At 39.5% G+C, this 22,877-nt stretch overlaps 1 protein-coding gene across 1 annotated transcript; it reads left to right on the top strand.

Moving 5' to 3' along the window:
* Positions 1-17,550: 17,550 nt before the first annotated feature.
* On the top strand, positions 17,551-22,618 carry LOC116751940 (the record flags this gene model as incomplete). The annotated part of the gene is given in 3 exon segments (XM_032628429.1): positions 17,551-18,069; positions 18,102-20,352; positions 20,355-22,618. Coding segments are annotated over 3 exon segments (5,034 nt in total), but the record flags the coding sequence as incomplete, so codon positions are not given.
* Between the last annotated feature and the right edge of the window lie 259 nt (positions 22,619-22,877).

The raw sequence follows: 22,877 nt of genomic DNA, 5'->3' as shown, positions 1-22,877 counted from the left end.
GGATAACATAGCCATTTTAATAATATTAATCTTCCAATCCATGAACAAGGTATATCTGCCCATTTGTTTGTGTCATCTTCAATTTCATCCATCATGTTTTATAGTTTTCTGAATACAGGTCTTTTACCTCGTTTAGATTTATTCTTAGGTTTTTTTTTTTTTTTTTTTTTTTTTGGTACAATTGCAAAGGGGATTGTCTTCTTAATTTCTCTTTATGACAGTTTGTTGTGACTGCATAGAAACACAATATTCAACATATTTCTCTGTATTAATTTCATATCATTTTACTTTACTGAATTCATTCATAAGTTCTAATATTATTTTGGTGATTTCTTTTAGGATTGTCTACAAATAGTATCAAGTCGTCTACAAACAGTGACAGGTTTATTTCTTCCTTTCCAGTTTTATTTCTTTATTTCCTCTTATTTTTTATTTTCTTTTGGAACTTCTATTTCTTTTGTTTTGTCTGATTGCTGTGGCAAGGACTTCCAATACTATGATGAATAAAAGTGGTGAGAGCAGGCATCTTTGTCTTATTCCTGACCTTAGTGGAAATGCTTTCATCTTTTCACTGTTGAGCATGATTTTGATTGTAGGTTTGTCTATATGGCCTTTATTAGGTTGAAATATATTCCCTCTGTCCCCACTTTGTTGAGTTTTAATAGATACTGAAATTTTTCAGAAGCTTGTTCTGCATCTATTGAAATGATCATAGTTTTTGTTCCTGAAAATTTTAATGTGGTGTATCACTTGACTGATTTGTTGATACTGAACCATCCTTTTATCACTGGGATAAACCCCAATTTATCATGGTGTATGATCTTTTTATTGTATTGTAGAATTTGGGTTGCTAATATTTTGTTGAGAATTTTTGCATCCATGTTTATCAGTAATATTGGCCTGTAATTTTCTTTTTTGTGGTGTCTTTGTCTGGTTTTGGTATCAGTGTATAATGATGGTCTCTGAGAATTAATTCTGGAGTGTTCTCTCCTCTTCAGTTTTTTGGAATAGTTTGAGAAGGATAGGCCTTAATGTTTCTTTAAATATTTGGGTAAAATTCACCTGTGAAGCTGTCTGGCCCTGGACTTTGGTTTGCTGGTTTTTTTTTTTGTTGTTGTTGTTTTTTTTTAATTACCAATTCAATTTCAATACTAGTAATAGGTCTGTTTATATTCTCTAGTTTTTCTTGATTCGGGATTGGAAGATAGTACTTTTCTAGAAATATAGCCATTCCTTCTAGGTTGTCCATTTTATAGGTGCGTAACTATTTGTAGTAATCACTTACGATCCTTTATATTTCTGTAGTGTCATTTGTAACTTCCCCTCTTTCATTTCTGTTTCTATTTATTTGGGTCTTCTTCCTTTTTTTCTGGATGGGTCTGGATACAGATTTATCAATTATGTGTATCTTTTCAAAGAACCAGCTATTAGTTTCATTGTTCTTTTCTATTGTTACTATTTTGGGGGGTTTCTATTTCATTTATTTCTCCTCTGATATTTATGATTTCTTTCCTTCTACTTACCAACTTTGGGTTTTGTTTATTCTTCTTTTTCTTGTTCCTTTAGGTGTAAGACTAGATTGTTTGTGTTTTTTCTTGTTTCCTGAGGTAGGCTTGAGTGGCTATAAACTTCTGTCTTAGAACTGCTTTTGTTGTGTCCCATAAATTTTGAATTGTGTTTCTGTTTTCTCTTGTCACCAGGTAATATTTAATTTCCTCTTTGACTTCTTCAGTGACCCACTGGTTGCTTAGGAGCATATTGTTTAGCCTCCATGTGTCTGTGTTTTCTTCAGTTTTTCTCTTGTAATCGATTTCTACTTTAATACCACTGTGGTCTGAAAATACGCTTAATATAATTTCAATGTTCTTAAATTTATGGAGACTTGTTTCGTAGTCTAGCATTGGATCTATCCTGGAGAATGTTCCATGTACTTAAAAACTATGTATTCTGCTGCTTTTGGATGGAATCTTTATACACCACGCACATGCACACGCACGCGCGTGCGCGCACACACACACACACACACACACACACACACACACACGGTTCATCTATTCTAGTCTAATGTGTCCTTTAAGACCAATGTTTTCTTATTGATTTTCTGTCTGGATGATCCATCCATTGATGTAAGTGGTGTGTTGAAGTCTGCTTCTGTTATGTGTTACTGTCAACTTCTCCATTTACGTTTGTTAATGTTTGCTTTATGTATTTAGGTGCTCCTATGTTGAGTGTATATGTATTACAACTGTTATATCTTCTTGTTGGATCGATCTCCCTCTGTAATGGTCTTGTTTGTCGTTTTACAGTTTTGTTTTAAAATCTATTGTGTTTGATATAAGTATTGCTACTCCCACATTTTTTTTTCTTTTTCCCTTTGCATAGCATATCTTTTTTCCATTCCTTCACTTTAGTCTGTGTGTCTTTAGATCTGAAGATCATATCTTGTAGGCAGCACATATATGGGTCTTGTTTTTTATCCATTCAGTCACTATGTATCTTTTGATTGGAGCATTGAGCCTGTTTACATTTAAAGTAATTATTGCTAAGTATGCTCCTATTGCCACTTCATTACACTTCATTATTTTCTGGTTGTTCTTGTAGTTCTTTTTGTTCCTTCCTTCTTTTCCTCTCTCTCCTTGTGATTTGATGACTATTTTAGTGTTATATTTGGATTCCTTTCTTTTGTTTGTGTGTGTGTGTATGTATTGTAGGTTTTTGGTTTGTGGTTACCATGAGGTTCATATAAAACAGCATACATATATATAATTATTATTTTAAGTTGATCTCTTATGTTCAACACATTCTAAAAACCCTATACTTTTACTCACCCTCTCCCAACGTTTAATGCTTTGACATTATATTTTACATATTTTATTTTGTGTATCCTTAACTAATTATTTTGGATATAGATGATTTTACTACTTTTGTCTTTTAATCATCTTACTAGCTTTACAAACAGTTGATCTACTACCTTTACTGTATGTTTGCATTTACCAACGAGATTTTTCCTTTTGTCATTTTCATATTTCTAGCTCTGGTCTTTTCTTTTCCATTTTGAGAAATGCCTTAAACATTGCTTGCACAGCTAGTTTAGTGGTGCTAAACTCTTTTAGCTTTTGCTTGTTTGTAACACTCTTTAATTCTCCTTCAATTCTGAATGACCACCTTGCCAAGTAGAGCATTCTTGGTTGTAGGATTTTTCCTTCACCACTTTGAAAATATCATGCCCACAAAGTTTCTGCTGTACAGTCAGTTGATAATCTTAAGGGAGTTCCTGTGTAAGGAACCAGTTGCTTTGCACTTGCTGCTTTTAAGATTCTCTCCTGATCTTTAATCTTTTCCATTTTAATTATGTCTTGGTATGGACCTTTTTGGGTTCATCATGTGTGGGACTCTTTGTTCTTCCTAGAACTGGATATATGTTTCTTTCCCCAGGTTACAGAAATACTTCAGTTATTGTTTCTTCAAACAAATTTTCTTATCCTTTCTCTCTCTCCTCCTTTTGGGACCCCCATTATGGGAATGTTAGTATGCATGATGTTGTCCCAAAGGTCTTCTAAACTGTCTTCATTGTTTTAAATCCTATTTTTTTTTTCTTCTGTTCAGCTTGGGTGATTTCCACTACTCTTTCTTCCAGTTTGCTGAACTCTTTCTTTGCATCACCCAATCTACTGTTGCTAACTTCTAGGGTATTTTTTTTTCAGCTATTGTATTCTTCAGCTATGTTTGGCTCTTCTTTATATTTTCTAACTCTTTGTCATACTTGTATGTTCACCTATTCTTCTCTCAAGTTCATTAAGCATTTAATGACCATTACCTTGAACTCTGTATTGGGTAGCTTGGTTACCTCCACTTCACTTAGTTGTTTTTCTGAGGTTCTGTCTTGTTCCTCCATTTGGAACATATACCTCTGTCTCTTCATTTTCCCTAATCCCCTGTACTGATTTTTATGTATTAGGTAGGTTGGTTATGTTTCCCCAGTCTTGGAGAAGTGGCCTTATGTAGGAGATGTCCTATGGGGCCCAGCAACACATTCCCCTCTGGTCATCAGAGCTATATATTCTAAGGGTGCCCTCATGTGGGCTACCAGGGACTTTCTGTTGTGGTGGTCTGACTACTCTGAGAGTGCTGAGCAGCAGGGCTGACCCCAGGTGCAGTTGGCTGCACGTCCCTGCCTTGTGCAGTGGGTGCTGGCCCACCGGTGGGAAGTGCCAAGTCCCTTCATGTCTTACTATATGGCCTGGGGAGTCCTGGGGCTGATATTGGCCCCCTGGTTGGTGAGTAAGCCCCTGGAGCTCATACACGAGAGAGGGGACTCCAAAATGGTACTTGCCATCATTTGAATGTGATTCCAAAAATGGCCACCACCAGCATCTATGTCCCCAGGGGAAGTCTCTGTTGCCTCATGTCTCTTTGATTTTGCAAAATCATTAAGTGGGCTTTTCCCAGGCTCTATTCAAATTATCTTCTCTGCATTGGGACTCAGGAGAAGGTGGGTTCAGGGTATTCCTACTTTACCATATTTGTCACATCTCTGCAGTTGATTTCTTTTTTTTTTGGGGAATATAGTTGATTTATAATATTGTGTTAGTTTCAGGTGAACAGCAAAGTGAATCAGTTATACATATACATATATCCACTCTTTTTTTAGATTTGTTTCTCATATAGGTCATTACAGAGTATTGAGTAGAGCTCCCTGTGCCATACAGTAGGTCCTTATTACTTATCTATTTTTGGGGGGTGGCGGTATAGTTGCTTTACAATGTTGTGTTAGTTTCTGCTGTACAACGTAGTCAATCAACTATAAGTATACATATATTCCCTCCCTCTTGGACCTCCCCTTCACTCCCTCCATCCCACCCCTCTAGGTCACCAGAGAGCACCAAGCTGAGCTCCCTGTGCCATACAGCAGGTCCGCACTAGCTATCTATTTTACACATGGTAGTGTATATATGTCAATCCCAATATCCCAATTCTTCCCACCCCCTTCCCCCCACTGTGTCCACATGTCCATTCTCTACATCTGTATCCCTATTCTTGCCCTGCAAATAGGTTGATTTGTAAATTATATAAATTTATCTGCAAATAATATTTGTCTCTAACCGCCAGCAAAAAATTGATTTCAGTGTTAAATCTTTAAAAAACATAAATTTTCCACTTTACTTTTTTTCCTTTTGTATCAAAGTAAAATAGCATATTGACTTATGTGAGAACAGAAGTTCCCTATTCTTATCAGAAATAGATATCAAATTCTGTCAAATACTTTTAGCAGTTATTTTGGGTAATATATATTTTTCCTATTCAGTCCTGTTTATAGGCTAATATATTTTTTCAAAATCTTCATTTTTCCTTTTACATTTGTCAAAGTATATATCAGTACGTATTTTTCATTTACATAACCATAGGTTATTTAATAATAACAAGAGGTTTCTTAATAAGAAAATAAGTTTTTTGTTTGTTTGTTTTGTTTTTTTGCAGTACGCGGGCCTCTCACCGTTGTGGCCTCTCCCGTTGCGGAGCACAGGCTCCAGACGCGCAGGCTTAGCGGCCATGGCTCACGGGCCCAGCCGCTCCACGGCATGTGGGATCCTCCCAGACCGGGGCACGAACCCATGTCCCCTGCATCGGGAGGCGGACTCTCAACCACTGCGCCACCAGGCAAGCCCGAAAATAAGTTTTTTTAAAGATGTAGCCTTCTATCAGAACTACTTCTTATAGTACCCCTCTTGCCACACCAATAAATATTTCACTTCACATTTCAACAATATCTCTTCTTAGTCTTTTTAAAATATCTATGCATGTAGTGTTTCATTTAATATTCTCCATAATATTGCAAGGTTGAAGTGCCATGAATTCCAGTGCTATTGTAATAATTAAACTACCTGGAAGCCTACGTAGAACCCTGATCTATCTGGCACCTAAACCAAGGGCACATCTTTCTACGAAAGTAACATCTTAAAAATAATTTCTATTTTGTAACACAGATTGAAATGATTTAAGAAGAACTTCCATTAGACCAGAGCTACTGATTCTGAGCCCAGGGTTAGATCCATATGGCAGTTCACCAGGGGAATATGTTCAGTGCATTATTATAAAAACTGTCATTTGATGACACACCGTGCTATTATAGTCTTTTTTTTTAAACAAGTAACAGTAAAACAAATTACATTAAATTATAGAGAAGGGATAATTTCAGCGACTCTAAAGTACTTGATACAGAGATGCTGCAGGCCAAGTTCAAAGCTAGTCCTTGCCTTATATAAGCTGAAGTGTAAGTAGACCATGACGAGCTCACATTTTCAGCTACTCACTTTTAAGTGGTCCCAATTGCTTTGGCAAAACACTGCTGTTAAGAACTGAATTATGTTCCTTCTACCCAAGTTCATACGCTGAAGCACTGACCTTCGGTGTGACTGTAATTGGAGATATGGCCTTTAAAGAAGTAATCTAGTTATAAGGCTGAGATTCTAATTCAACAGCACCAGTGTCCTTAGACAAAGAGGGAAAGCCCGTAGGAGAATATCAAGAGAGTCAACCTTTCACAAGCCAGGAAGAGAGGCCTCACCAGAAATGAGTCCTGATGACTCTTCATCCTAGACTTCCAGCCTTCAGAACTGAGAAAATTAATTTTGTTGTTTAAGCCATACAGTCTGTGGTATTTTGATATAGCAGTGAGAGCAGATGAATACAATTGGACTTACTTTATATTTAAGAAACTATCACATAGATCACACTCTCTTAATAGCCACATAAATAAAAGTCTTTTCCTAGGAAGACACAGCTTTGCTGACGTACATAATCCTACATTCTCTTAGTCAGAGTACCTCACTAGAGTCTGAAAATACATTATGATATTTATATAAAAAAATCACAAGAATGCTTTTTTCATCGATGACTGAAAGGACGAATCTGCCTAAATGTGTCAATCACAGAAATTTTAATCGATGCCATCTCGCCTACAAAGTATCCTATGGAAAAGCATGTTGTCTAGCTGCATGCAGTCCCCAGATATACAGATGTGTAGTGTGTGTGTGAAAGAAAATTAGACAATTATTTAGTTTTTATCCTTGAATTATAAGAGAATTAGAAATCTGGTAATTCAAGGATAAAAATTAATAATTATTGTACACATGCTTTATGATGTGCGAAGGGAAATGAGTTTTATCCATTTATAGTTTGATGTAGCTCCTCTCTATCTTGAGAATATAAAAAGTACAGATATAAACAGTATGAGAGAAAAGGAATAATGACCTATGATTCCCAGATAGTTGTAGCCAAGGTACCTATATTTCTTTGTGTTTGATGTGCATTCTTGTTAAGACAGAGTAGTAAGTTGTGTGTTCTGTGAACCAAATGCACGAGGGTATACTGATCTGAAAAATAATTTAGTGTATTGCCTCTAAAGCAGTGATGTGAATGAGAAAGAAATAAAAGGCTGTGAGCACTTACACATTTCAGCTCATTTGTATCAAAAACTAAAAGAACAATAAAAGGAGACAATTCAGACTTATTTATACATCTGGTGTCTTTTCTTTTCTTCAACACAAAAGCATTCTAAGATTTCTCACTATTATTGATCTTCTAGATCCTATTACTCATTGTGATTTAATAATTGAAAATACATCATTAAAATTGTGGTTATCTTTGTCATATACGGTTCAGTTTAGAACACATATTTAGACATGATACCAAAAAACATTCATTAATGCAATTCACTAGAAAGTGGAATTTAGTGTGAAAGAGTTCCCCATGCATCCTAAGATTTACTGTTAAAATATTGAAAAGGCTTTACTAAAACCCCTAAAATACATGTGAATTGTAGCATTAAAAACAAAACCAAACAGGAGGACAGTGGCCCTGGGGAAGACTTGTTGAATACTGAGCAGGGCTATATGGAAGCAATGCATGGTTCAGTGCTTAAGATCTGGTCGGACAAGGGTACCACAGATGTTTAGCCAAAAGATACAAATGTGATCAATCATACGAGAATTAACACATATTAGTCAAACTCAGAAGTATAAATGTAGATATAAGGCAGAAGGTATTATAGATACAGATGCTTTTGGACAGAATGTTTTCTTCCTATAGTTATATATCAGCCCTCCACATCCATGGGTTCTCCCTCCCATGGATTCAACTAACTATGGATCAAAAATATTTGAAAAAATTTCCAGAAATCTTCAAAAACAGACCTTGAATTTGCCATACTCTGGCAACTATTTACATAACATTTGCATTTCATTTACACCTACATAGCATTTACATTGTATTAGGTATTATAAGTAATCTAGAGGTGATTTAAAGTGTATGGGAGTCTGTGTGTAGGTTATATGCAAATACTATGTCATTTTATATAAGGGAATTGAGCATACTCAGATTCTGATCTTTACATTTTTGAATTTTGCTATCTGCAATGCTCCTGGAACCAATCCGCCATGGATACCAGGGGACTACTGTACTCAAATGAAAAGCCACGTCACAGCCAGAAGATTGCCCAATGAACTTAAAGCGAAGTAAAGCAGAGAAAATTGGGTGAGTCATATTAATGTCTATTGTCATTATATTATGCTAATCTTATGCATCCACGTGAACTAGAAGAAGGTACCTGTCGGTGTATACTTTTTATTTGGGGAATACTAATACAATGCTGAGAAAAGTCTCTGAGAAATGTCCTCCAGGCTCTTCCCTTATTAACATGCTTGTTTTTCTCCTCTCCTGCAAACATCAGTGGACAAATGATTTGTACTGAATGCTACAGGTTGTCTAGCAGTTTTTCCCACATTCTTATCGTCTGTCAGAACTCTGATTGATTTTTTTAGGAATCCTCTCCTACAGCACACAGGAATGTGTTTAGGGTGGCTGATTATAGTCCCAACTCACGTAGGACCTTGTTTGCTCCTGGTGAATTACTTTACCTAGTGCCAGTGATTGCTTCAAACATGTTTCTTTTAGTTAACTATGGCTAATGAAATGCATAGTGAAATAAGTTGAGTGACATTTGGTAAAGTTTCTTATCTCCAATGTAGAAACAACAGGAAGAGAAGGTATTCGGTTTCCTGTAAATATTTTTGAATCCGGATAACATAGGTATAACGGTTATATCCATCGTCTTACAAGCCATCATCGAATTACTCAAAAGACAAAGCCAACATTGGCGGTGACAAACAGAGATAAAAATAATCTAGATTTTTGGTGACATCATTCAGCTATTGAATTCAGTAACCCTAATAACCTCTCTACATCTGAATACTCAGATGAAGAAGACATAAACTAGCCCTTAACTATAAGCCTATTTGAAATTGTATTTATACTATGACTGAAAACACTTTTTAAAGGTTAGAAAGTTGTAAGATATTCTCAGGACATCCCTCTTCACATTGTCTTGCTTGTTTCTACTTACAGAGAAGAAATATAGCCTGGATTTCTTCCTTTCAGGTTGAATACTCTTTCTTTGTGTTTATCAGTTTCCCTTCAGGGTTCGGTCATTAACCCTTTTCCTGTCCACATTCCTTATATGGGTAATCTGGTCAGACACATTATTTTAATTCTATCCATATGCCAAAAACTTCCAAATTTATTTATCCAACCAGAGCTCTCTAGGGGTTCCTGATTCCCATTACCAACTGCCCAGTTGACATATCATTTGTATTCTGGTAGTCATCTCAAAGTGATCATACCCAATATACCCATCCTTACTCCCCAATACTTCTCTTATTAGTGACACCCTCTTTGACTTGTACTCGATGAATATCGCTCTCTCCAAATATAACCTGAACCATCCTAATGCTCTCTAATCCCACAGCTCTTGAAAAGTTACAGTCTTTGCCTTAAGCGCCATCATTTTATCCCTATTCTAGAGCAACAGGGTTTTTTTAAGAACAGAATCAGATTGTTACTCTCCACCTTAAATTTTTCAATGACTTCTCACTGTCCTGAAAATAAAATTGAACTTCTTATATTATGGAAGATCCTACCTAACATGGTTTTACCTCTGTCTCACCTCAACTAAAACTACCTTGATCCTTCCTAAGTAAAATCCAGCCACTCTGGACTTGCTCTAGACTTCTAATATCTTTCATGTCCTAAAGCTTTGCCTTTTCTTACTAGTTTTTTTTTTTTTTTTTTTTTTTTTTTTTTTTTTTTGGGTTACGCGGGCCTCTCACTGTTGTGGCCTCTCCCGCTGCGGAGGACAGGCTCCGGACGCGCAGGCTCAGCGGCCATGGCTCATGGGCCCAGCCGCTCCGCGGCACGTGGGATCCTCCCAGACCGGGGCACGAACCCGTGTCCCCTGCATCGGCAGGCGGACTCTCAACCACTGCGCCACCAGGGAAGCCCTCTTACTAGTTTTATATCAATCTGGAAGAACCTTTTACTCCCTGATCTCACCTGTCAGCCTTTTTCATTACAATCTCAGTTCAAAACATTATCTTCTGAAAAAGGTTTTTCCTCACTACTCAATCTGAAACGTTTCCCTTCCTCGCACTCTCAATAACACACCCATATAGATTGGTAAAATGCTTCAAACATACAGGGCACTAGGCAAATGCCATGTTTTCAGCAGAGCCTTGATTCATGATGCTGTTTAGAATATTAACTCACTCACTGCATTCCCATCTTTCCTGAAATCCCCCTATTTTACTTTTCTTCATTTAAAGTACTGATATCTGACATAACATTTATTACTTGTTCATTGTGGACCTTCTCACACAAGACTTCAAGTTACTTGAGGGCTGTCTTTTGCTGTTGTTTTGTTCACGGTTGTACCACCCATCTGAGGGTGTCAAGAACATAGCAGGTGATCAATAAATTTTTTTAAATAAATGAAAAAAATTATTGTTTTATTCACAGTACTTACCACTTGCTGAAATATTTTGGTTAACGTTTAATTTCATATTTTTTCCTTGTAGAATATAAACTCTTTGAGAACAAGGGATTGTCTTTCCTAAATCACTGTCATATCTCTAGTTCAAAAGCAACTGCTTCACAGATAATAAGCACCATGAATGTAAGTATATATGAATGATTAATTTCTTTGATAGTGATTTGACAATGGAGATTTGTTTTGGGCATCAGTATTTCTTAAATGTTGCAGTTTGTTTTAGATTTTGTTGGGGTTCTTTTCCCCCCCAATTCTCTCCTGGCAATGTAGTGAAATATCATGAGTGCACATTCTGGACCTATAAGGCCTTTCCCTGAATTCTGCCCTCTTTCACTAACTCACTCTGACGTATGGAAAATTACTTAGCTGTTACTTTCCTCAATTTTCCTATATGATTAATGATGATAATAATATGATCTACCACAGGATTGCTGTAAGGCTTGCACGAGTCAGCATTAGGCCAGTGCTTAGCACACACTAATTGCTCAATACATACTGAATATTATTTTATAGGACTTTCATTTTATCTAGCCTAAGTGGAAAGACTCCCAGGTCCTTTTCCTAGTTAGGAGGAGGCCTGCCCCCACTGGCAATCACAAAGGAGGTATTTAGGAACTTCAGCCTCCCTTACCCATGTATTGGTAGGAACAGCTGATACAAGGCAAATTCTGATAAGATCCCACCACTCAGACTAATCCCTGCCTTTGCTATGGTCAAATTCTTCCACTGCCCATCCTCTTCCTCCTCTGGTATTTTCTTTTCCTTTACACCCAGGAGAACAGAGTGGGTTGTTCTCACTCTGATGGCTTAAGAAATTCTTTCTTTTCTCTCTCTCTCTGTCTCTCTCCCCCTTCTCTCCTTACTTCTCTCTTCTCTCTCAATCCCTTTTGACTCCTCATGTAGTGGAGAGAATGTGATACCTTCTCATATTTGAGAAAGAAAACATTGTTCTTTTCCCTCTGGTTTGGTAATGTCTCCCAACCCAACTTATCAAGCCTCTTTACCCTGCGTATGAGACCACAAGCTTGATAAATATAAAAAGCAAACTTCACTTTCCCTTGCTGATTTTTTCAACTGTGTATATTCCTTGTAGAAATCTTTGGAGCAGTTTGAATCTCATCTGGGTTGGCTTGAGAGACTCCTAGATCCCTTGACATAATATTATCCAAGATTGCTCCAAATTTCACCATCTTTTCCCTAAAATTTTATCACCTCCTTTTGCAGTCATAATAGACAACTTTGTTAAATAAATAATTTTATGCAATAAGCAATCCTTTTTCTTTCCTTTCCCCTTCCTTGATTCAACCCAACTTACTAAAGAATATATGAATTTCACTGTCTCTCCTCTCTATATTTCACTTCCCTGTTCACAAATTTTCAGTAGTTTTCTATTCGTTACAGGATAACTTCCCATATCTTTGCCATTTAAAACTATGTATCTACGCACACCCTAATCCTTACTAACATTTCCAACTTTTCACTTCACAGTTTGTGTAAAAGCACCCTGTTACAGTCAAAAGGACTTTCTGCTACACACCCATAGACATTGTGTTATTTTTTCGTGTATCTTCAGATAACCTTTCCTCCAACTTGGATACCACATTGTCCTTTTCTATCTATACTGACAGCTGAAATGTCACCTCTTTCTTGCAGAGCAGCATAGCCTTGCAAATCTCTTTTCTCTCGTTTGTACATCCTACACCATCTGTCTGGCATTATTCCATGATAAGTGTCCTTCACCTAAGTTTGTTGACTCCTGTTAATAGAAAACTATTTTAAAATGGTGCCTTACAATACTTAACAACTTTTTTTTCTCCAAAAAGTGTAGGTACTCAAAATTAATTATTGACAGAGTAAGTGGCTAAGTGAAAAGTTTAGCCAAGCCCCTGTAATTGTGAAACAAGATGCCAGAGAAGAAGTGCTAACCCCAAAATGATAGTCCACAACTAAGGAAAACCGGGCAAAAAATTTTAAGTATCCTCGGCATTCTTTGAACCTCACCTTTATATTTTTTCCCCAAAAATGGGTTAATTTGGTATCCCTGCAATATGTCAATCAGTCAAAACAAACGTATGACAGAGAAATGATAGAACTGAGGATAATAGAAAAGGCAACTGTCCTTTAAATAAAATATAATTTTACTAAGAAATATTGGGGCTGGTTTTCTATCTCAAATGTCTTCTTGTCTCACTAGTGGTTCTTCAAAAGAAAATAAAGTCAATGTACTATGTACATATGCCATTTTTATTAAGATTCACAGAAAAATAGTTCAGGTTAATACAGCAGACACATTCTGGAGTAGATGCCCAGTGTAAAAACCACCTGTCTGCTTTGAGAGATGTCCTTTCACCAAAAATGGCCATCTAACTGTTTCTCAGTTTTTTTTTTAAATTTTGTGTCATGTGCTCTCCACATCCTTGACTTGGGTTTTAATTTATGACATTTAAATTCTCTCCACCAAAAGACTGACAATATTTTTCAGAGACAATTAGATTTCAAAAGTTACCACCACTGAGGATTTCTAAACTTGGAAACTTTCTGTGCTCATCTTCTCCCATGTATACAGAGAGGCAGTGAAAGCAGTAGAAAGACAAGCTGCTAAGAGATGATGCTAGAAGTGGTGTGCAAAGAAATGGGGGGAGCAATGTCTAGCTAAATGGTGCTACTGCCTTGGAGATCTTAAAATAGCCCTGGATGCTTGTAATAAAATCTATTTGCTGAATCCAGTTCAAGTGACTTTCTGTTATTTGCAATCAAATGTGCTTTTCAGCTCAAACTATTTTAAAACACTCTCAAGGGAAATTACATAAAATGTTAGAGCTTTGTCACTGAAGTCCCAAAGGTCCAGCAAGAAATTCACAAGCAAGAAGCTGTGAAGGAGTAAACCTTACTTTATGGCTTGATTTTGGGCCACTAAGTATTATTACATATGGCAGCTTACCAACAATTTGTTAGGATATTTATAGCATATAATAATAATAATAATAGGAAATCCAGAGCTACCTAAAGTGATGGGAGAGGATATAACATATTTAGTTTTCTGGAAAAAATTATACATAATATTTTACCATTAGTGATAAGGTCATCCACATCCTTTGTGTACTTTGGAGTACCATGTACCCAAGACTTTTTTAGGCTGATCTTTCCTTACACCAGGTATAAACAACATATTTTTAGAAATGAAGATAAATGTTCTCCTTGGTTTATACAAAAAAACTAATTGAATACATTATTAATCTTCTTTGTATATCATATCAGTCTGGCTATCTTTATATGTGTGAATGTGTATATACACATACTGAGATATATATATATATATATATATATATATATATATATACACACACACACACACACATACACACACACACACACACACACCAGTTCTTTTAGTTCTTTGAGGTAGTAATTTACATCTCCCCAAAATACAGAAGAAGGAATTGAGATGCAGAACATTTAAATATACTTGCTCAGGGCGACGAAGCTAATGAATGATTGAGCAGCAAGGATATTAACAAAGTCAGTAAAACACATTCAGTGCTTTTCTATCACAAATTCAAAATCATGTCACCTAGCTCTCCGCTTCAGATTCTATGGGAAATTGATAGCAATATAAACTCTAGCTTCCATCTCACAATCTGATTTCAAAGCAACCTTTCTGGAAATATTTTTTTTTAAATGGTTGAATTAAGAAAAAACTCATACACACAAATACACAGACACACATTTCCTGATTTATGCAACTAAAATGGGAATTACTAAAAGGCTTTCAATGTCAAAGTATTTTGGGGAAAAAAAAATAGAGAGCACTAGTCAAATTCAATAAACGGAACAGCTGAAAAATAAGGCTATGTATGCCACCAAGGGAGATGACAATTACTTTTTCCTTTTAATATGCAGAGAGGGATAAAACGTTAAAATAAAATGGAAAAAAAACCCCACATTACCATAATTGTTTGGTATTTAATCATTACTTCTATGTGTTTGTTAATACGACTAAAAGTGATAAACTTCTTCAGCATCACTTTTTTCCTATCCTAAAGCTATACTTTATCAAAATGCTATAATGAGGTGAACGGGAAGGTATTTCCATACATTATGGTTTACTTGCATTTTTCCTTGAATAATTGTCAGAAAACCTGATATGATGTGTTATTTACATCACTTAATTTTGGAGAGACTTCAGATAGCTTGAAAATGTCTGCTACAGAACTGTTATCTCAAAGAATTAAATGATCTTTGGGCAAAAGAAACCACTTTTTAGTTAAAGTGTAGTTGGCTCTGACTGCTTAGTTATAAAGTATTAACTAATTTAGTAGGTTTTTGCTGGCAAGTACAGAACACCCATCCCATTTGATTTCTACATATTTTGTATCTTTTAAAATATGTACATATGATATATTCTTAAATTTTTCTATTAATAATCAAGTGGTTTGACTTATAATTATTCCGTTGGTTATCTTTAATTAGAAGAACATGTATGTTTATACTTTTCAATGTTAGTACTTAAAAAATCTAATCTGGTTTTATTTAATAATTTATAACATATTCCATATTATACTTGAATGAAGTCATTACAAAACATACACACAAACTAAATATCTCTAGGGAGGAAATCAAATCACACTTAACAAATCCTGCTTTTGTAAATGATATAATTTTTTTTTAATATATCTTATTCATTTGTTCTATGATTCATTTTTCTTTGGTTTTATATTCCAATTTAAATTTTACATTTTGTCTTTTCACTTAAGTTCTTTTATGACTCAGAAAATGTTATATATATCAATTAGAGAGTATATAATGTTTAAATATTTTAATATACAATAATTTGGTTAGCCCTTCACTCGTTGACACATGTACTTTTAATATATTACTATTATTGTATAAATATTACTACAATGAGCATCTCTGTATATAAATTTTCATTACATTAAATTTGCACTATCTGAATCATTAAGTCAAAAGTTACTGTCATTTTAAATGCTCTTCATAGTCATCAAAGCCAGAGAAACCGAGGTTTTAATTTCTTTGTAATATGTGGTAACATTATATCCCTTTGTTTTTCACCACTAATCTGAAAGAGGAAGAAAATCCCATTGTCATATTCCATTACATTCTGCATACCTAAATGGGTTTTAGCAAGAACAAGACAAGCTCTTTCAAGAACATCTCCTAGAACTAAGTATCTAAGCGTAGAGTATCTTTTCTCCAGCAATACCATTTTTCTTTAGTTGCATCCCAGTCACACTTAGCACACACCTGGACCCTCATTTTGGATGCACCATTGTGAACTGGCCTTATTACATCCTAATCACACACCTCCCACATCACACAGCAGAGTGATTCAAGAAGATACAACATTAAGCCTACTAAATATGCATAAATCCCTTCAATTAAAACTCTGCAGAATCATTTTCATGTTGAACATACAGACTAATTGTTAATATCCCTCAACTGTGCTAATGCAATCATTTGTGCAAATTCAATTCTTCTTTGTATTTTTTTCCTGAAATTTTCATTGTTCAACATTAACAGGAAAGAAACACCTCCTCTATTGAAATGATAGTTAATTTTAACCAGGATTGCACAGTCATTTCAACATTCACCATGTTCTCCAATGTCATTTTTTAGTTATTTCCGTGTACCATCTTCCATCTACAATCTAGGTCATGGAAGGAAGAAACGGTGTATTTAAGTCACAGGAACAGGAACAATCAAACAGACAACATCAACAACAGAATCATCACAATGAGTGACCCTTCCAAAAAATACTGTGGGGCCTTTAGGGACTTTCCACCCCCTCACTTGTTCCCGTAAACCAACCTCTTGCGCCACTCCTTCTCCCTATCGAAACCAATTCTTCTCCCTAGCGAAACCAATTCTTGGAGTTTTTCAGTTGACGGGGACTTTCCAGCCAGCGGGTAATTTTCCAGTTGCCCGTAACAGGTATACGCCCTAACCGCCACAATGAACAAACAACTGTAACGGCCAGAAGGTGGGGCAAAAGTTCCTAAGCCAATGAATTCAAAAGTCACCACATTTACCCAATCATTGTGAGAATATACCCGCCCTATGAGTAAATAAACCTATAAAAAGTATGTGATTCCGCTTTTAGGGGTTCCCCATCGGCCTCCTGCGTGAGGTTCAGGGAACCCCGGTGCATCGGCTCCTAATAAACCTCTTGCGTGTTGCAGCGGCTCTCGACTCTTGGCGGTTCTTGGGCGAGTTGGAATCCCTCGTAGACCGTTTGGGTCTAACATCTGGGGGCTCGTCCGGGATCCCCACTCGCCCCCGGGTCACAAGAACATCGGGAGTCGGAGGTATCAGGTAGGCTCGAGCCCAATTGTCTGTTTGTTTGTCGTTTGTTTGTTGCTAGCCGCCATTAGGAAAAAGCCGTGCGAACCGGCTTGCTGTGAAATCTGTATTGGACTCCTGGCTAGGCAGACGTGCCGAAAGCTGGTGTCCACGGGCCCCGGGGGACGCCCTGGTGGTCCATCTGGAAGGAGAAACAAATTTTGTCTCCCCTTCATCTGGTTCTGGCAGGTTATATAAGCTGCCATCTGAATTTGAGTTGGTTTCGGGTTTAAGTTCGCGGCGGCAATATCAATGTGTGTCTTTTGAATTTTTATTGTTTTTCTGTACTATTATCTTTCTTTTGACGGACGACAATGGGACAAACTATGACGACTCCTCTTTCTCTTACCCTAAGCCACTGGACCGAAGTTAGGGCTAGGGCCCACAACCTTTCGGTAGAAGTACGGAAAGGAAAATGGCAAACGCTGTGTACCTCTGAGTGGCCTACATTTCAGACAGGGTGGCCACCCGAGGGATCTTTTTTGTTAGATAAGGTTGGGCTAGTCAAGTCTAGGGTCTTTAACACAGGACCCCACGGACACCCAGACCAGATACCATATATCCTGGTCTGGGAAGATCTAGTTCTCTCCCCGCCTCCGTGGGTCCGGCCCTTTGTTTCCTCAACAGGCACGTCTGCATGCGCTCCAGCACAATCGGAGATATTGGCCCTGAAGAAAACCCCAGACACGGAAAAGTCACCTGCTGCCCCGGACCAGCCAAAGGCGATATATCTTGACCTGCAGTCTGATTTGCTTCTTCTAGATCCCCCACCTCCTTATCCTCCGGCCCTAAATCCCATGCCGCCCCTAGGACCCCCAGCTTCACAACCCTCCGCACCAGTAGGGCCACCTGTTATGGCGGAAAGAAGGGTCCCTCGGCGGGCACCAGAAGCCGGAGGGCTGTTTCCCCGGATTCCACTGCTTTACCCCTTAGAGAATATGGCCCCCCCGATAACCACGAGAATAGGCCCCTTCAATACTGGCCCTTTTCCTCTGCAGATCTTTATAACTGGAAGATGCATAACCCTACTTTCTCTGAAAATCCACAGGCTCTTACTGCTCTAATAGAGTCTCTTGTCTTCTCCCACCAACCCACCTGGGATGATTGTCAACAGCTCCTCCAGACTCTCCTCACAACTGAGCAGAGGCAACGGGTTCTCCTGGAGGCTAGAAAGAATGTGTTAGGCGCCAATGGACAACCTACCCAGTTGCCTAACGAGATTGATGCCGGGTTTCCACTCGTCAGGCCGAATTGGGACTTTAATACCCCGGAAGGTAAAGAGCACCTGAAAATGTATCGCCAGGCTCTGGTGGCGGGTCTCCATGGAGCGGCCAGGCGCCCCACGAATTTGGCTAAGGTAAGAGAGGTAACTCAGGGGCCCCAGGAATCGCCAACCGTGTTCCTAGAACGCTTAATGGAGGCTTTTAGACGATTCACTCCTTATGATCCAACCTCTGAGGAACATAAGGCCACCATAGCAATGACCTTTATTGACCAGGCGGCCCCTGATATTAGAAAGAAGTTACAAAGGCTGGATGGCCTACAAGGTTTCTCCCTTCAGGACTTAGTAAAAGAGGCAGATAAGGTATATAATAAGAGGGAGACAGAAGAAGAAAGGGAAGAAAGAAAGCAGAAGGAACAAGATGCTCGTGAGGTAAGACGAGATAAGAGGCAAGAAAGACATTTGAGTAAGATACTGGCCACTGTAGTCAGAGGAGGAAACATTAGAGACAGAAATAGACAGGAAGGGCGAAGAACGGATAGAAGGCGGCCATTAGACAAGGACCAATGTGCCTACTGTAAAGAAAAAGGTCATTGGGCAAGAGAATGCCCTAAAAAAAGGAACGGGGGAAGGCCAACCAGAGATAAAATCTTAACATTGGAAGAGGAAGATTAGGGAAGTCAGGGCTCGGACCCTCTCCCCGAGCCCAGGGTAACTCTTAAAGTGGAGGGGGAACCCGTCCAGTTCTTGGTGGACACCGGAGCCCCGCACTCAGTCCTCCCCCACTCAAAGGGCCCCCTTTCAACTAAAAGGTCATGGGTGCAGGGGGCTACAGGAAATAAGCAGTACTCATGGACCACACGAAGGACAGTAGATCTTGGGGTGGGACGAGTAACCCACTCATTCTTGGTCATACCTGAGTGCCCATACCCTCTCCTAGGCAGAGACTTACTCTCTAAGGTGGGGGCCTAGATCCACTTTCAACCAGAAGGGCCCACCATAACTGACAACCAAGGGAGATTACTCCAAATTTTGACCATGAAGCTGGAAGATGAACATAGGATATATGAAACACCCTTGCCTCCACAAGTTGACATGCAGGATTGGATGACCAGGTTTCCACAGGCTTGGGCAGAAACTGCCGGTATGGGAATGGCAAAATATCGGTCCCCCGTGGTGGTAGAACTTAAAACAACCGCCACCCCGGTGACGGTCCGCCAATACCCCATGAGTAAAGAAGCCCGAGATGGCATCCGTCCTCAAATACAAAGGTTGCTGGAATTAGGGATCCTGGTAAAATGCCAATCTGCATGGAATACCCCTCTTTTGCCAGTCAAAAAGCCAGGAACTAATAATTACCGGCCGGTACAAGACCTACGAGAGGTAAATAAGCGGGTAATGGACCCCCACCCCACGGTACCCAACCCCTACAATCTCTTAAGTACTTTTCCACCTCAGCATACTTGGTACACTGTTTTGGAGCTTAAAGATGCTTTCTTCTGCCTGAGACTTTCCTCTCTCAGTCAGCCTTACTTTGCCTTCGAGTGGAAGGATCCAGCCTCTGGGATGTCAGGCCAGCTGACTTGGACTCGCCTGCCACAAGGATTCAAGAACTCCCCCACCATTTTTGATGAGGCTCTCCACCAGGATTTGGCATCTTATAGAGAATCCAATCCCCAGGTAACTCTACTTCAATATGTCGATGATATTCTTTTAGCTGCTGAAACCCAAGAGGACTGCATCAAGGGAACTGAGAGGCTGTTAACAGAACTGGGAACATTGGGATATCGGGCTTCAGCAAAGAAAGCACAAATATGTCAACGACAGGTTAGTTACCTGGGGTACTTGTTAAAAGGAGGACAGAGATGGCTCTCGGAAAGCAGGAAAGACACGTTGCCCGGATACCGGCCCCCAAGAGTCCCAAACAAGTTAGGGAATTTTTGGGGATGGCCGGATTTTGTAGGCTATGGATTCCGGGGTTTGCTGAATTAGCAGCCCCTTTATATCCCCTGACCAAAAATGGCATCCCTTTTGCTTGGGGGGATAAAGAACAAGGGGCTTTTGACCAAATTAAACGAGCCCTGCTATCAGCCCCAGCTTTGGGGCTACCAGATATCACTAAGCCTTTTCATCTGTACGTGGCCGAGAATAAAGGTATTGCAAAGGGAGTATTAACTCAGAAACTGGGCCCCTGGAACCGCCCAGTTGCGTACCTATCAAAGAAATTGGATCCTGTGGCAGCAGGATGGCCCGCCTACTTAAAAATAATCGCCGCATTGGCCGCCTTGGTCAAAGATGCTGACAAACTGACTTTGGGGCAGAACTTAACGATAACAGCCCCCCATGCATTAGAAAGTGTGATTCGCCAGCCACCCGACAGATGGCTAACAAATGCCAGAATGACTCACTACCAAGCCCTGCTGTTAAACTCAGATCGTATTAAGTTTACATCAGCCACAGGACTCAACCCGGCCACCTTGTTACCCGACCCTGACCTGGAGAGCACTACCCTCATCCATGATTGTCAGGAAGTACTGGCTGCAGCACACGGTAGCAGACCAGACTTGATGGATCAGCCCCTCCCCAACGCCAACGTTACCTGGTTTACTGACGGAAGCAGTTTCCTAGAGGAAGGTAAGCGTCGGGCGGGAGCAGCCGTGGTAGACGGAAAAGAGGTCATCTGGACAGCCGCATTACCACAAGGGACATCGGCCCAACAGGCTGAACTAATCGCCATGACTAGAGCATTGGAACTAGCAGAAAACAAAAAGGTAAACATCTATACGGACAGTAGGTATGCATTTGCTACCGCCCATGTCCATGGGGCCATTTACCAACAAAGAGGGTTGTTTACCTCGGCGGGCAAAGAAATTAAAAACAAAGAAGAAATAGTGGCACTGCTAGCTGCCCTCATGCTCCCCACTAAAGTCAGCATCATTCATTGCCCCGGACACCAGAAGGACAATACCCCGGTGACAAGAGGCAACAACATGGCAGATAGGGTGGCACGAGAAGTGGCTCTACGGGAAATCATACTAGAACTATCAGATGAGAGTTCTGGAAAACCAAATGATAGGGGAACAATTACCCCAGCCATAACTAAAGGAACATTATCTCCTCAACAAGCAAAATCCATGCTACAACAGATTCACAGATGGACACGCTTGGGAACCAAAAAGATGTTATCCCTATTACATAAGACAGGTTATGATACCTCTGGATTAACCAAATTAGCTGAACAGATTGCACGGGAGTGCATTCCATGCCAACAGGTAAACTCCCATAAAGGAAAACTTGAGGTCGGAAAAAGGCTCAGAGGAGACCGCCCAGGAGCCTATTGGGAGGTCGACTTCACTGAAATACGCCCTGGAAGGTACGGTAACAGGTATCTTCTAGTTTTTATAGATACCTTCTCAGGATGGGTAGAAGCTTTCCTGACGAAGAAGGAGACAGCTACTGTGGTGGCCAAAAAGATCTTAGAAGAAATTTTCCCCCGGTTTGGGGCACCAAAGGTAATAGGGTCAGATAATGGTCCCGCCTTCGTCGCCCAGGTAAGTCAGGGTGTGGCCAAATACCTGGGGACTGATTGGAAACTACATTGTGCCTATAGACCCCAGAGTTCAGGACAGGTAGAGAGAATGAATAGAACTCTAAAAGAGACCCTAACTAAATTGTCCATAGAGACTGGCGGTACAGATTGGACGGTGCTCCTTCCCTTAGCCCTGTTCCGGGCTAGAAATACCCCCTCCCGCTATCATCTTACTCCATTTGAAATACTATACGGGGCCCCACCTCCTCTTCTTACGCTAGGGAAAAAAATAAGTCCTGACTGCCAGAATAACACTGACTTATATGCTAGGCTGTTGGGACTCCAGTTGGTCCAAAAGGAGGTGTGGTTCCAGCTGGCAGAGGCTTACCGACCAGGAACACCAGCAGAGACTCATCCCTTCCAAGTCGGAGATTCCGTGTACGTCCGTCGGCACCGAACCCAGACACTAGAGCCTCGGTGGAAAGGACCATACATCGTCCTGCTCACCACCCCCACGGCTATAAAGGTAGACGGCATCGCTGCGTGGATCCACGCTTCACACGTGAAGGCCGCACCAGCATCTGCAACATCGGAATGGCGAGCCCAAAAGACCAGCAACCCGCTCAAGCTCAAGCTTCTGCGATCATCAGATTTATAACTTTAACTTTGTTACCCCTACTGACTGTGAGTAATTTTAGTCCTCACCTGCCCCAGCGTTTAACCTGGCAGGTAATTTCCCAAACTGGAGATGTAATATGGTCTGTTAGCCATACTGCTGCTCCTTGGACCTGGTGGCCAGACCTTTTCCCCGATGTCTGTAAATTAGCTATAGGAGCTCCCAATTGGGACACAGCACACTCCCATGATCGTCAAAATGCCCCATCCATACC

The sequence above is a fragment of the Phocoena sinus genome, chromosome 3 (genome assembly GCF_008692025.1).
Source record: "Phocoena sinus isolate mPhoSin1 chromosome 3, mPhoSin1.pri, whole genome shotgun sequence".
Classification (NCBI taxonomy): Eukaryota; Metazoa; Chordata; class Mammalia; order Artiodactyla; family Phocoenidae; genus Phocoena; species Phocoena sinus.
The sequence above is the reverse complement of the archived record's forward strand: the minus strand, read 5'-3'. Positions and strand labels throughout refer to the sequence as shown.